Genomic DNA, 15,519 nt, shown 5'->3' with positions numbered 1-15,519 from the left:
CCTAAAGCTTCAAGCCGCGCAATTCACAACTTCGAGAGAAAGAATATTGAAGTAAACCACAACGAAATAATGAGGTGGATTCTTTCTTTTCTACTACTGGGACTGCTCAGTGCTGTCTCAGCTTTGAGTTCTGCCGGAGGCAAATTGTTAGTTGTATTGGAGGAATTGTCAGAGAAATCGAAATACACGAAGTACTTTGGGGATCTTGAAGGTATGTAGCTGTTTTTGACATTGATTTACAATTGTAAGGTCTATTATACTGATTTACATACGCACACAGCACGGGGATATGAATTAACTTTCGAGTCACCAAAAAATGAGAAACTAGGACTTTTCGAATTGGGGGAACGATCCTTCGACCATCTACTCGTCTTACCATCCAAGTCGAAAGGTACAAATCCTGACATTAGTGGAATGAATTCAGCTAACACATGGCAGGTCTGGGACCAGCATTGACACCTAAACTTCTCCTCGAGTTCATCAACAAGGGCGGAAATATCTTGTTAACTCTTTCATCATCTCACCCTACCCCCACTGCCCTTGTATCGCTACTCTTGGAGCTCGACATCCACCTTCCAACAGACCGCACTTCTCTAGTTGTTGACCACTTCAACTATGATACTTTGAGTGCCGCAGAGAAACATGATGTTGTTCTTCTGCCACGACCAGACGCTGTCAGACCAGATGTTAAAAACTACTTCCGTGGAGATGGCAAAGGCGGGGAAGTTATTGCTTTCCCAAGAGGTGTTGGACAAACTTTGGGGAACACCAGTCCATTATTGACACCTCTCCTCCGAGCTTCTAGAACCGCATACTCGTATAACGCGAAGGAGGATATCGAGGGTGTGGAAGACCCATTTGCGGTTGGACAACAATTATCACTTATTACCACCATGCAGGCTAGAAACAATGCTAGATTTACAGTGATTGGATCATCGGAGCTCCTCGAGGACACATGGTTTGATGCTAAGGTCAAGCGCAGCATTGGGATGGGTGGTGTTGGATCTGATGCCAAGGAGATTAAGACTTCAAATCAAGAATTCTCGAAAGAAGTCACCGGCTGGACTTTCAAGGAAATCGGGGTTCTCAAGGTTGGAAGCATCAAGCACTATCTTCATGAGAATGGAGTGAAGAGCAGTGACACCAACCCAAAGATCTACAGAATTAAAAACGATGTGGTAAGTCAAGCGGTTCCACTATTGAAACATCGCTTACAATTTAACAGACATACGAAATCGAGCTTTCCGAGTACTCATGGGACAAGTGGGTTCCATTTACCCCGCCATCCGGAGACTCCCTGCAACTCGAATTTTCTATGCTTTCGCCTTTCCATCGTCTTATACTTGAACCATCCACTACCACTTCCGATTCACAAACCTACACGGCGAGCTTCAAGCTCCCAGATCAACATGGTATCTTTAACTTTATGGTCAACTACAAGCGACCATTCCTCACCAGCATCGAACAAAAGAACACCGTCACGGTCAGACATTTTGCCCACGACGAGTATACTAGGAGTTGGGCTATCAGCAATGCCTGGCCATGGATTGCCGGAATCGGCGCCACAGTTACAGGATGGGTTGCATTCGTTGCTCTTTGGTTATGGAGCAAGCCTGTACCATTGAAGTTAACGAAGAGTGGAAAGAAAGTTCAGTGATGAAGCCAATTAGGACCCGGCGATTATTTGTATGATAAAATTAAAAGTGTATAGGCATGCATAAATGAAAATTCTTCGCAAACTGTTATGTATATGTCTTGGCAGGGTTTCAGCTAGATCATGGATGTGTCATTGTTCGACCACAAATCAGTGTTCAGGATAAGAATTCAGAAAGATGAATGGTGTATCTTTCAAGGGGAACCAGGAACACTTTAAGTCAGGTAGGCTTAGAAATTTGCAGGATATATAGACTTCTGCATATGCCTGATTATCAATATCATGGGTTAGTGACTCCGTGTCCTGTGTAACAATTTACCTCTTTCAGAATGAATTCATACCAGCTTTGCTGGATATATCATATCATATTATTTCTGACTGTGATCTCAATATATGAATTTTTATAATGTTTTTGTTGAATCTATGTTGAACTAACAGGGCTTCTTCAATTTGATTCTTTCGATTTAACTCCCCCAATCCAGATATTGCCAAAAGTTTGACCCGAACGCCTCATCCTTCATAATTAGCAGATAACCCAGCTGCTAAAAGTTCTAAAACGTATGTGTCGACGACTCGACGTAGCTCTCAGCGACTACGCAGCCTCAGATTGCATAATAGACCTCCATACTCACATCCTGGATGGTGTTAGACCATCCTGGATACCTCGCTTTTGCCCAGAGCGTCACTACGTCACCAATTCGCAGATTACGAACAAACTCGCCGTTTCCAGTTTCCCGTCCTCTACCTTGCTCTTCTAATTTATCGGCTTCAGGACTTTCTGGATGGATATTGTCATCGAATCTCCATGTGATTACATGACTTTCTGGTGTTGCTGTAGCGGTTTTGTTTTTCTGGAGGGCTTTGGTGTCAGGGTTGAGTTTATGCTTGAACGTAGCTGGATGCGTTGCGCTGGAATCTCTGTGATTCTCGGGAACATCATCTGGGTTGGGTTGGACTACTTCTGGGATTATCGTCCTTACACCGCATACTATCTCATTGGACGATTCTTGTTTGTAGTCGCATGGTCGGAAGTGTGGGTCTTTAACAAAGTGTTCTGTTGGTTGTTAGATCTTTAAGACTAGGTTTATGGCAACTGCTAATCTTGATGGGTTGTGCTGAAATACCTTCTCTCGTAGCATATGTTCGCTCCAAGCCAACGTCAAACCATGTGAATGATCCTCTGTATGTTCCTCTATCTGCGGATGCACCTCCCCATCCTTGATCATGACTTCTAATTCGAAATATAATTTTCTTGCAAGGGAATTGGCTTCGACAAGGTGAAACCTCTGCCCATTGCTTTATAACTTCCTCCGTGGCATCTTGTGGAATTTGCCGATCCGATGGCCAAAGCCAAGGCTTGGGTTCGACTTTGGTGAATTCTGTCTCGTCTTCCAAACGTTTTTGGAAAGGTAGATCGTGCTTATTTTCTTGAGATGAGAAGTAGCCGATGGGAAGAGAGCGTAAAAGAAATTGATTTTCTGTTCGAGCACCTGATCTAACGGTGATTTCTTTTCTAGTATTGACAAGGAGTCTGTTATCTTGAGAACCGGGAATGGCAAAACCTGATGTTGTTGTATGAGGCCAATATTCGGCGAGATCAATTATGCTTTCGATGATTTCTAACGGTAATCGTCTTTCTTTAGGTGCGTTGAAGAGGATTTCCTTAAGTTCGAACACATCTTCTAAAGATGGCAGATATCTATCAGCATCGAAAATTTGCATGCTGAGGGGGAGAGAGGACTCTGGTTCTGTGTTTTCATAGGTTGATGACATGATGTTGGAAATGGTATTGTAGAAGTGTTTCCCAAATTGTAGCATGTTTCTTTGATTTTTGGTTGGGAAGCTGGATTATTTAAAGGAAATACTTAGTAGGGTGTATAGTTAGTGTTGCCTTCCATGACGTATATCAAGGGACGGGGCGTCCACTAAATGAAGAAGCGAAGAAGTAATAATGCGTCTAGGCGGCGCGGCATAAGCTCTTTTCTAATGGGGGTTAGATTTCGTGGGGAAACCTTAATTTGACCAATTAAATCTTCTAATATAAGGTCCTTCGACAACTAAGAGAAGAGCACTAGACGGCGTTGTAACGATACTGTACTGGAGGCAGCGGCTGCCTAAGGTTTCGTCTGGTTGGTAGTTATGGGTTAAGGCTTTATCACTGGTATTCACTTGGAAATAAAGTCGTTACTAGATCAAGTAGAATGTAGGTAAACTAATTGATAACTAAGTTGAGCACGAAGCTCCTAAACTATGAAACTACTCTAACTATATACTAAACGTTTCTCTGAATGCTAGCTGTGCTAGCTGGCTAGCAGAGCTATCACATCACGTGATCTCATATTGGCCTCAGGACACTAATCCTGGGACGATTCTCATCCTAGGATAATACTAGACGTGGTTCGTGACACCCCCAGGAGCTTTCTGGCTCCTCAGGGTTCCTTATCATGTGATTTCTGATGGTGCGTGCGCATACGATCTTAAGGTGACCAAGATCACTGTTACGACGGATCTCACATACCTAACATCACGTGATTAGCATCATGTGATATGAGGATCCCAGTAGGCTCAGCTGTCCCAGTACAACTGGGACAACTGGGAGCACTGGGACGCATGCCACGATGGTCTATATAATCAAGATGGATTTCCTTTGTATAGAGCTTCGTGCTCAAGATCAATCATTTAGTATATCCTACTATTAGTTACGAATTGCATTTCATTATTGTCATTACTTAAGTCCCTGCTTGACGCCTAGTTATAAACCACCTCGAGAGCCTAGAGCACTTCCACGTGATCTAGACGGCAAACCTCGTAACAATCACATACTAATTCGATGAAATCTGATCGTGTTTGCACAAGACCTAAGTTCTCCTAATTAATCAGTTTGCTACCATCGTAACACCATCAAACCTAATGGTGAATCGTGACACTTATCTACGAAAGTAAGATCAAATTATAAAAACTTTTTTAAATAAAGTTTGATATAAGTAAAATTATATATAACAATAATAATGATAATTAATTTATAGTAAGTTTTTTTTTATAAAATTGAAAATATATTTATTATAATTTTTTTTAAAAAATAAAAACCTTTTAAATGTTACGTAGTAACAGTCAACCTGTCTATATGAGCTCAGACCCCGTGGAAAAGCAAACCGATTCGCATACAAAATTGTATGGTAATCTGTTACGTGACGGTTGTTACCCACTAGTGGCTCACGTGCACTAGCCCTGTATATAAAGACCTTCTTACTTAGAATCTTCTTAGTTCTTTAGTTTTAGATTCTAAGTGATTGAATTGACTCCGTTTACGACTTTTCCGTCACATAATCGGTTCGTAGAGTCTCCCCACCTTCAGCAAGCACAGACATATGTTCTGATTGAAATCACATGATGAATCTAAGGGATCTAGAGGATCTAGGGGATCTAGATAATTAAATTCTAGATCTAGTAGATCCAAGAGATCCAAAAGAATATAGTAGAATATGAAGTTCTATATAAGGGATAGGGTTTCATTTGTAGAGCTTCGTGCTCAAGATCAATCATTTAATATACTCTACTATTAGTTACGAATTGCATTATTGTCATTACTTTAAGTCCCTGCTTGACGCCTAGTTATAAACTACCTCAAGAGCCTAGAGCACTTCCACGTGATCTAGACGGCAAACCTCGTAACACGGTAGTCGGGCATTTGTGGTGACCGAATTCGCTGACAAAACAAAATATAGATTAATTGCAGAATATAAGTTGATTTCTCAGACTTCATTTGTATTTGTAGAATGATTTCCTTTTTACCTGCAAACCTTCGAAGATGAACGCCTCTAGAACTCTTGCCGCAGCTGCAAGAACAAATGCAAAATACACAAAAGCTATACCAAGATCTTGGTCAAGACAATCGTCCTTCAAAACTACCACCCCTCTTCACAAGTCGTCGCAAACCTTCTCGAGATCATATCATGAATCTGGCTCGCACAATGCTTCCGCGGCATCATTGGCAAAGGCTTCTAACCCCGCAATGGCATTCCCTTGTCTAGATGCCCTGGAAACCAAGTCTGCAACCTTGGAAGCTCGTTCCCTTTCAAGTGGTCCAGAGCCATCTTATACTAGCGGAGCAACTCTCAAATACCACTGCGATGAACCTTTATTACTTGATTGGGGAGGAGTACTGCGAGAATTCGATATTGCTTATGAATCATGGGGTGAAATGAACGCAGACAAATCGAACGTCATTTTACTGCATACTGGATTATCTGCATCTTCACATGCACATTCAACAGAAGCGAATCCTAAGCCGGGGTGGTGGGAAAAGTTTATAGGTCCGGATAAAAGCCTTGATACGAATAAATACCATATTATATGCACGAACGTTATTGGAGGATGTTATGGTTCAACGGGACCCTCGACAATTGACCCTGCCGATGGAAAGCGATATGCGACGAGATTTCCAATTCTTACCATGGAAGACATGGTGCGGGCACAATTTAGATTACTTGACGGACTCGGAGTTACAAAACTATATGCGAGTGTTGGATCGAGTATGGGTGGTATGCAGTCGTTAGCTGCCGCAGTTCTGTTTCCCGAACGAGTTGGTCGAGTGGCCAGTATCTCAGGATGTGCGAGGAGCCATCCCTATAGCATTGCAATGCGCCATACTCAGCGGCAAGTGTTGATGATGGATAAGAATTGGAACCGTGGATTTTACTATGACCATATTCCTCCTCACGCAGGTATGAAACTTGCGCGTGAGATTGCCACCGTAACATACCGTTCGGGGCCTGAATGGGAGTTAAGATTTGGTCGACGAAGAGCTGATCCAAGCAAGCCACCTGCCTTGTGTCCCGACTTTCTCATCGAGACATATCTCGATCACGCCGGCGAAAAGTTTTGTTTGGAGTACGATCCAAATAGTCTTCTGTATGTTAGCAAGGCTATGGATCTCTTTGACCTTGGTGCGAAAAATCAACTTGCGACTTCATCAAGGAGGACAGACCATTTAGCACGTATGAAAACTGGATCTGAAGCTGCATCTTCTCTTGGAGATGCAGCATGCAGCCTTACCCTTCCCGATAGCCCATACAAGGAACAACCAGAAGAAAATGGGTCAACAGATATTAATGCCCCTATTGAGCCGTCTCCAGGACCTCCTGCGGACTTGGTTTCCGGAATGAAAGCTATGAAAGATCATCCTACTCTGGTTATGGGTGTTTCTAGCGATATCCTGTTCCCGGCATGGCAGCAAAGAGAGGTTGCCGAGACGCTAAGAAAAGCGGGAAATACCAAAGTAAGTCACGTCGAACTTGGGGAAGATGTCAGCCAGTTTGGACACGATACATTCTTATTGGATGTGGAGCATGTCGGTGGACCATTGAAGGAGTTCTTGGGTTAAGGGAGATAATACACTTATCTTTCAAAACCAAATTGTATTTCACGAATGAGACGAAGCATGGCTTGATGGCGTTTATGGAGCTGTAAAAAAAAATTGCGTACATATTGTATTTTCGCATATCAGAAATACCACGTAGTACTTACTCAATCCCCATGTGTCAGACATTTTTCCACAGTCCGCGTTTGCCTCTTCAATATCTCCACCAACATGTCCAATCCATCGACACAATCTACCATCCAAAAAACTTTTCTATTTCTTCATCGGGATCCTCCGACCCAAATCCAGGCTGACATCGTCCCGCTCTTCGGTTCGGAGGGATATCCTAGCTATCGCATCCATTGGTCCAATCATAAACTAACTTATCTTTTCACGATCTAAATGGGATCCACTTTGCCCCACTACTAAATAACTGGAGGCGTTGTCCAAAAGAGTTAAAGGCATCTAAAATCCCATTAAAGATTTTCTTTTCCATTTTGTGCTCTACACTCAATCTTTTTTCCATGGGCTTTTCCCATTCATGAACCAGATAGCTTAATTCTTATAGTGAGCGACTTGAAGTCTTTGCGCTCACAGTTTACAACTGTGGAAGGGTAGAAGGACTTGTTGATTTATTTCGATTCCCTAGATCATTTGCGACAATCCACCGCCTAGTACGTTCGATCGACATCATTACTACCAAAACTACCTTTAGTTGAACTACAGGAAAAAATCCTCAGCACTAATCGTGGATTCGGAATCGAGAATTGGGCTCCTAGAAGACACCTTCTATTCAGACTCAAACTCGGACGTCAATTCTGTATATCAAGACGAAGGCCAGGGTCAATTGGATTTCAGTGCGGAAAGATTAGGGAGAGACAACATGAGTTCCAAAATGGATGACGGTGCGAAAGCTACCGGGGTGGAGACGAATATTAATTCTTTGGGAGGAGAGAGGCATACAAAATCGAGTGATGGCACGGCTGCAGCCGGCAGCGGAAGCTTTGAAATGGCTGATGATCGAGCCACTGGAGATCAGATAGATGGAGAGATATTGGAGCACGCCATTGAAAATTTGGAGTCCAAAAAGAAAGCATGGTGGGCATATTTGCTTACACGGGACTTTTGGATGGTCTTGATTCTTGGGTATGTTTATTTTCGCTGTTGAGATGATGGGAAGTCTACATGATGTTTTGCAACTTATAAAGTATTTGCTACTTCAGAAATTGGGAGACCAAGCCATGAGACAACTAACACCATTGCCCTGAACAAGACTTTTCATGCCTCTTCTTGTTTTAAGCAATTTCGATGCATTATTCATTTCTACATAAATATCGAATCTAACGTTTCCGTTTTACAGACAAATTCTTTCCCTATGTATTACGGCTACCAATACTTTCACTACACTCCTTGCAAATAAAGGCACTTCAATTCCAGCTTTTCAAACTCTTTTCAATTATGTTCTTTTGTGCGCCATCTACACGACGTATACTATTCACAAGTATGGATGGAGGAATTACTTGAAGCTCCTTTGGGTAGATGGCTGGAAATATGTCATTTTGTCTTTTATGGATGTCGAGGGAAATTATTTCACTGTGTTGGCTTATCGATGGAGTATGTATTCTTTTGAGTCTTTTGCAGAGACGATTACTAACATTTTACAGCTAATGTCTTAAGCGCCCAACTTATTAATTTTTGGTCCATCGTTTGCGTTGTAGTCGTCTCGTTCTGTTTCCTCGGTGTTCGATACAAGTGGCTTCAAGTCATTTCCATTCTAGTCTGTTGTGGTGGAATGGGTATCCTCCTCGCATCTGATCACATTACTGGTTCCAATGGAGGTAACCCGCCCACCATGTTGAAAGGTGACCTTTTTGCATTAGCTGGCGCTACCCTGTACGGTCTCTCAAACGTTTTTGAAGAATGGTTCGTTTCCAAACGTCCCATGTACGAAGTCCTAGGCATGCTTGGTCTTTTTGGCATCATCATCAATGGTATCACGGCCGCCATATTCGATCGCCACTCATTCGAAACCGCCGTCTGGGACGGCGAGGTCGGAGGCTATATTGTTGGATACACACTCGCTCTTTTTCTGTTCTATACACTCGCTCCTATCATTTTGCGAATGGCCTCTGCGGCATTCTTTGATATCTCGCTTCTCACGGCTAATTTCTGGGGTGTTGTTATCGGCATCAACGTTTTCGGATATACTATTTACTACTTGTATCCAATTGCATTTGTGTTGATCATCCTGGGACTGTTCGTATATTTCTTATCCGGAAGTATGCTGGGAGATGCAGTCAAACCGTGGTTGGGCAAAGATCAACAGGGCGGTGTTGCAGGTGTAGGAACCGCGAAGTTGAAGGCTATTAATGAAGCGAGAAGGGAGGGTCTTGTTAATTCTGGGGAGGGAATGGCTTAATTGGTGGGTTTTAATGTGGTATGATAATATCTAATGAATGGTTCTAGTGGATGGTTCTAATGGATGGTTATAATGGATGGTTCTTCTGGATGGTTCTTCTGGATGGTTCTTCTGGATAGTTCTTCTGGATGGTTCTTCTGGATGGTTCTTCTGGATGGTTCTTCTGGATGTTCTTTTGGATGTTCTAATGAATGATTTTAATGAATGGTTTTAATGAATGGTGGTCCTAAAGTGATGGATAGGGTATAAATGGAGTATAATAGAGGAACGCATAAATATGAATTCCGTCCGAAATCAAAATGACTTTGATACTTTATAATCAAATCCTTTCCTTCCAGTGAGCTTATACCATACTAATCAAAGCGAGCGTCCCCGGCAACTGTTCGCACCTATCAATATACATCAAGAATCCTCTTAGAGAAGATCAAAAGATCAGAATCCCAGGGTATCATCTCTGCCCACTCATGAGTTATCAAGGACATTCACTACAAACCTATACCACCCACCAAGACTTACATTACAGCAAGTATTTCTTATGGCTGCGAATAGCTTATGTAAATTTGGAACTGGAACTGGAACTGGAATCAATATCCATAGGAGAGCAAACGTTCAAATCCCATACGGGGTTGTCTGATTTGGTGGTAAAGATTGTGTGGATATTGTGTTGAATGTTAGGAATGTGGGTTTGGTGTGCATGCTATTTGAACTATTTGAATTATGGGAGGATTACACAAGAGGCATGGGAAAAAAAAGTTTTTAGGAAAGGCACAGGAAAATTGTGGGAAGGGTATACAAGTTCTCTAAAGATTAAGAAAGAAAAATTAATTTTTATTTGATGTGATATGTGGAAATGCAAACGTGAATACAAATGTGAATGCAAATATGCAAACAAAAGCAAACATAACACACCTAGCTAGCTAGCTAGATCTATCTCTCTAGCACTACTTCTCTTCACCTCTCCTCTCATCCTTTTCTCTGAAACGCAAGCTGATAAATCTTCTGATAAAGATCTCTTTCCAGATCGGCCTTCTCCTTACATCCACCGCATACCGTATCCGAATGAATGGTTTCTTGATGGTAGTGTGGACAGTGGGTGGGTTGCATCTTGGGGCTACATCTTTTCACCCAGAAACTGTAGTGTGTGCAGGTGAAGATGGTTTTGGTGGATTTGCACATTTTTGGGGTTGGTTGCTTGGTGGGTGAGTGGCGATGTGATGATGTGTGGGTGACGTGTGGGAGAAGGGGAGAAGGGGAGAAGAGGAGAAGAGATGGGGTGACGGGAAAGGGGAGAAATACTTTTCAAGTAGGCTTGTTGCGGCATTGTTTGGAAATCTTGAGATTTTGATCGGAGGTGAGTTTCTAATGTTGTTTTAACATGAGACGCATGTTGTGCCTTTTCTTTGTATTGCCATTTATCTGAACTTACGGAATGACATGGTTAGCCCCAAATAGATCTTCATCGAAATCTTGAATCGAATGAAGAGTAGGGAGGTGTAGAGGCATTTATGGAATCGTTGAGGGAGCTTTCTGTCTTTTCGATGAGAATTCACAGTAGGCGAAGCTCAAGAAACTTCTGGAGTGGAATGATGGTTCTTGAAGACTTCCGTTCTAGTGGGATGATGATCCTCATCCCAAACTATTCTGAGATTTGAGAAATATCAGGCATCACCACTTACCGTTTCACGCCGCCGTCATAGGAAAATAATTACATTGTACACAATAAAATTACAATTCAGGCCAACGATAATCTTCATTGAAAAGAGGATGGCCTGTCTTTAGCCATCTATTCCATGAAAGAAAGCCGAAGCTTTGTTCAGCCCATCCATTGACATCGACCATCATTCTTTGTCTTTCACTTCAGCATAAACAAAGCATTATACCTCACCTAGACATTCTTTATCATATCCAATGATCGTTCTAGTACATTCTCTTGTTTAGCTAGGACCTAGTTTAAGGCTTCCCAGCCTTTCAAATATGTTCTTGGGATTCAGGTGGTTGTAGCCTACTAGGCTACAATGACGATGAGTAATTAGATGACTTGCGATGACGATTGCTTTTAGGTATCACTCTCACGGATAGTCAGAACTTTCTTTGTATCCATTTTGAGAGTAGATTTAGAAATCATGTGCGGTTTTTGGTGATTGGGTGGAATAGGGCTTATCCGTAATATATGGCATTTTATGGCATTTTCCACTCGGTACAATTGGAAGAGATTGACTTCTATCTATTGTGAATCAATTGAATATTTTGAGAATTATATCAAGTACCTAATAATATACGGGGTGTACATTATTTGGGTGAGAAAAAGGGATACTATCAGCTGAGACTTCTCATGATAGATCGTTGATGAACGAAGGAAGCTGGTCAAAACATAGAAATTATCATATGAAAATGTTTACCTAATAGCGATGATTTTCCAATCCAATACAACAATCAAATAACAATAAAAGGATTTCGATTTGTTCAGATATTCAACTTTATAACATGAAGGGGTAAAGCTTGCTATAAGCATCACCGTCACCCTTCAACCCCACCGAAAAACTGCAAACAATCATTCAGACATAAAAAAATCGAAAACTTAGCACCTTGACCAGTGAGCACTACCTCATTTTCAGCAATTAATAATTGAAATGTATTTAGCTCGAATAAACAATCCACTTCCAATTCCAAATCAAATTTCTATTTCCCATTTTTCCAACTTCTTTTCTGTGAATGTCTCGTTGGATGACCAACAATCCCCATCCATCCATCCATCCATCCACCTTTCTATTTTCTTATCAATTGGATTTTTTAGAAATTCTCAATTACCCCTCTATGCGATTAGAATTTACCCCTCCATCTCTCTATCTATCTACATAATCTATCGCTATCGATAAGTCCATAGAACTAAAAGGATCATATCTCGCTTGCAAGACCAAGCTAACCTGCATCGAAATTGCAAAATTAAAAAACTTTCCGAGATCTCCCACTTTTGTTTCTTATCTGCTTAATTAATGTACGAGCCCAAGATATAGATAGATATAACCTAGAAATGCTTATTTCGGAAAGGTACTTGGATATTTGGCACACATGATCTTTGTGTTTAGCAATAGGGTTGCGTTTAGACGCTTGCTTTCAAGGAAGCTATGGATGGGATCATTAGATTCATGAGATCCATGACGCAGTTACGATTCACAATCCCGGGAATTTTCGCATCTGGAGATGGGATGTGAAATTAACGTTTATTGTATCCATCTAATGCCGATGATGCGAGAAATTGAGTTTACGGAGTTGGGTATTGGGGTTAGTCGGATGTGTAATCTTAGAATAGAGGACATGCGATGTTGATGTATGCATGCCATGTAGACAGGATCTACTGGTCGTGCATGGATTGATGTCGTGTTTATGCTTCTGTGCAGGTTGCAGCGGAGGGGGGACTTACCCTTGTTATTACGGGATTGAGTGCATGCTACTTACAGTATCGGCATGCATATCGATCTTTTTGTGGTGGTTTGGGTTGGGTTTTGTGTTTCATTTAGAGGTGATGTTTCAGTGCTTCGGAGGCTTTCGGTTGCTTTCGGGAAGGGGGATGGGGATGAAGATGGGGATGAGGGGTTGGGGTAGATGGGTTTTGAAGAATGAAAAGGGTGTGATGGGTGGACTATCATCGTTGAAGAAAAAGGTGTGATGGGTGAGGTGATCACGGTGATGGGGTGATGACTTTCTATCATATGATCTGCGTATGTGAATGGGATGGTGGGGTGGTGAGACAGGATGGGATGGAATTCTTGCATGTGATGAAGAACCGATAGTCTCCGCGTTTACTGGAACGCTTGGGACTCAAGTTGGAAGCAATAGGTTCTTGATAGGTTCTTGATGCGTGATGGATAGAAGGCAGATAATTGGTGGTGCAGATGACCTTTTTTATTGGCGAAGAGGGGGTGCTTTAACCTTGTATTGTAGATATCAAGGGACGGATGATCAATTCATGAGAACCCTTTCTCTTCCTACTCAAGATTAGTACCCAGTCTCAAGTACATAGCAGCCTCTTCAAGAATGGCTCTAGAGCTCTCGATCGCGTTTAACGAGAAGAGCACGCAAAATGAACGAGGTGTGTGGATAAAGATTCTTGATACATCTAACTGCACGTTACGAGACGAGACGAGACGATATAGTACAGCATGCTCCACCACGAGCGAAGCAGGCGCATTTATCGCCAATGGAAAAGCGATGCTACACACTGGTACGCACTGCTACTCAGCTACGCTATGTAAGTACTGTGTTGTACACCACAAGTTCGTGAGAAAGAGTGGAGTACGTCATGGATGATTTGTAGATGCCAATTGCGAATCTCCAGTTGTTTATGTGCATCATTGGGCTGGGGAAATCATGCTATGGCTTTAGGTAGATGTAGGTAGATGGCTCGTAGCTATAATTGGGAATGGGCTTCAAACACGTGTACGAACGATGGGCAAGAGATGAATTGGTTGGCTTGGTACTGTTAGAGTGCTGTAAGGTCGTAAACACGTTGAAGATTGGAAATTGAGGAGGCTTGAGGGGATTCATGGGATAGGATGGGATTAGGAGAGGGAAGGGCATTTGTCAAAACTCAATTGAATCGGGTTGAGGAGGGAGTGGAGTATGGTTGTAACGAGGCCGGAGAATTATGCTCGTTGAGTTGTGAAAGGAAAGGAAAGGAGAGCAGGCAAAGCGAAGCAGAGCAGAGCAAAGCATATCTATCATAGTTCTAGAACTGGATAAAGTCAATTGAGGCAAAGACACTTTTGAGTGGAGAGTTGGTTGAATGTGAGTGAGCAATGAGGAGGCCATAAGGAGAGGTAGACGAGACATACACAAATTGCATGAATGGAATCAAGGAATTCCGACACTTGATTTCAAATGATGTTGGATAGGATGGATGGATGTCTTGGACCGATTGAGTAAGAAAATAGCCCGATGATGGTGTCAATTGATAGGTATGATACATAGGGAGTATACGAATAATTATAATGGATTGAATTTATTTGAATGTAATGTAAGTAAATGTAATTCAATGTGAATATTTCAGATAATGGTTTCCAATTGTTTTCCATTCCATCAGATATTCGTGCATATCCGAAATCTTCATGGCAATGCTTCATGATGAAGCCTCATGTATAATGTGATAGCTGGATATGAAGTTGTGTTTCCCCATAGTACGGATACGGAGTAGGTAATCACTGATGATTTACAAGCATCCTTCATTGAGCATCCAAGCACAAGCATACGCACACAAGCACACATACAAGCACACAAGCAAGACAGATCCAAAATCCCAAACATTATTCTGGCTGTGCGTGCCCACTTATGCAACCATGCCTTCTTTTTCTCCCCTTCACTTGGAAGCTACTGTGTACTACTGTATGCAATTGCATAAATTTAACCGCGGCCGCCGCTTCAGCCCGCTGCAACACTTTGATAAGCAAAAAGATACCGGCCCAAATCCCAGAATTCGATGCATTCAAATATCTGCCCGACCTCGAAGCTAAACTTAATGTGGTATAATGTGATACTATACTACGACAATTATCAACTAATTAATTATTCAGACCCAACCATGAACTTCTTCCAAATTCCCTCAGGGTGAGTCACATCTTCTGTTACACTTCTCTCCTTTGCCTCTTTCATCCGACAATCCATCACTATTGACCAACCACAACATCCAATTGTTTTGCAACCCAACTCAATTCCCACAATCTGAATAGTCTGGCAGGACTGAACAGAAGAGGAAAAAGGAAAAGAGAAAGGCGAAGAGCGAAAAGGGAAAAGAGGGCACATTGAATCTGAGTACTCCGTATCAATTGATTGATTGTATCCATTACAATTGAGACAATCCGGTGTGATTAGAGTAAATGCGAGCAAACTTTTATTACAATTCCTCCCTTTTTTTTCTCACCGATCAGATCAAAGCCTCGAAAAGTACGAGTACTCCGTACACTATCTCCGTCCCTATCTACCTTAGAGTTATTCGCCTTCCAATATATGGAGTACGGAGTATGCTGACGAATTATCTGGAACAAATCTATCTATCTACCATGATATCATTGGTCAATTGGAAGGTCAATGGAA

General features: G+C 41.9%; 7 protein-coding genes across 7 annotated transcripts; 5 read left to right on the top strand and 2 right to left on the bottom strand.

The window, feature by feature from the left end:
- Positions 1-69: 69 nt before the first annotated feature.
- Positions 70-1,657, top strand: SS1G_03308 (hypothetical protein; the record flags this gene model as incomplete). Its single annotated transcript, XM_001595169.1, has 4 exons — positions 70-211; positions 281-391; positions 439-1,178; positions 1,226-1,657. The coding sequence occupies 4 exons, from the start codon at positions 70-72 to the stop codon at positions 1,655-1,657; spliced, it is 1,425 nt and encodes a 474-aa protein (XP_001595219.1).
- Positions 1,658-2,256: 599 nt separating this feature from the next.
- Positions 2,257-3,427, bottom strand: SS1G_03307 (hypothetical protein; the record flags this gene model as incomplete). Its single annotated transcript, XM_001595168.1, has 2 exons — positions 2,257-2,708; positions 2,779-3,427. 2 exons carry the CDS (start codon positions 3,425-3,427, stop codon positions 2,257-2,259), a joined length of 1,101 nt encoding a protein of 366 aa, XP_001595218.1.
- Positions 3,428-5,462: 2,035 nt separating this feature from the next.
- SS1G_03306 (hypothetical protein) lies at positions 5,463-7,037 on the top strand (the record flags this gene model as incomplete). Its single annotated transcript, XM_001595167.1, has 1 exon — positions 5,463-7,037. One exon carries the CDS (start codon positions 5,463-5,465, stop codon positions 7,035-7,037), a length of 1,575 nt encoding a protein of 524 aa, XP_001595217.1.
- Positions 7,038-7,908: 871 nt separating this feature from the next.
- Positions 7,909-9,432, top strand: SS1G_03305 (hypothetical protein; the record flags this gene model as incomplete). The annotated part of the gene is made up of 3 exons (XM_001595166.1): positions 7,909-8,159; positions 8,374-8,627; positions 8,678-9,432. 3 exons carry the CDS (start codon positions 7,909-7,911, stop codon positions 9,430-9,432), a joined length of 1,260 nt encoding a protein of 419 aa, XP_001595216.1.
- Positions 9,433-9,731: 299 nt separating this feature from the next.
- Positions 9,732-10,066, top strand: SS1G_03304 (predicted protein; the record flags this gene model as incomplete). The annotated part of the gene is made up of 2 exons (XM_001595165.1): positions 9,732-9,769; positions 9,943-10,066. 2 exons carry the CDS (start codon positions 9,732-9,734, stop codon positions 10,064-10,066), a joined length of 162 nt encoding a protein of 53 aa, XP_001595215.1.
- Positions 10,067-10,395: 329 nt separating this feature from the next.
- SS1G_03303 (predicted protein) lies at positions 10,396-10,608 on the bottom strand (the record flags this gene model as incomplete). Its single annotated transcript, XM_001595164.1, has 1 exon — positions 10,396-10,608. The coding sequence occupies one exon, from the start codon at positions 10,606-10,608 to the stop codon at positions 10,396-10,398; it is 213 nt and encodes a 70-aa protein (XP_001595214.1).
- Positions 10,609-13,467: 2,859 nt separating this feature from the next.
- Positions 13,468-13,740, top strand: SS1G_03302 (predicted protein; the record flags this gene model as incomplete). The annotated part of the gene is made up of 1 exon (XM_001595163.1): positions 13,468-13,740. The coding sequence occupies one exon, from the start codon at positions 13,468-13,470 to the stop codon at positions 13,738-13,740; it is 273 nt and encodes a 90-aa protein (XP_001595213.1).
- Positions 13,741-15,519: the final 1,779 nt, after the last annotated feature.

This window comes from Sclerotinia sclerotiorum, genomic scaffold (assembly GCF_000146945.2).
Source record: "Sclerotinia sclerotiorum 1980 UF-70 scaffold_4 genomic scaffold, whole genome shotgun sequence".
Taxonomy (NCBI): domain Eukaryota; kingdom Fungi; phylum Ascomycota; class Leotiomycetes; order Helotiales; family Sclerotiniaceae; genus Sclerotinia; species Sclerotinia sclerotiorum.
This window is presented reverse-complemented; position numbering and strand designations above follow the sequence as displayed.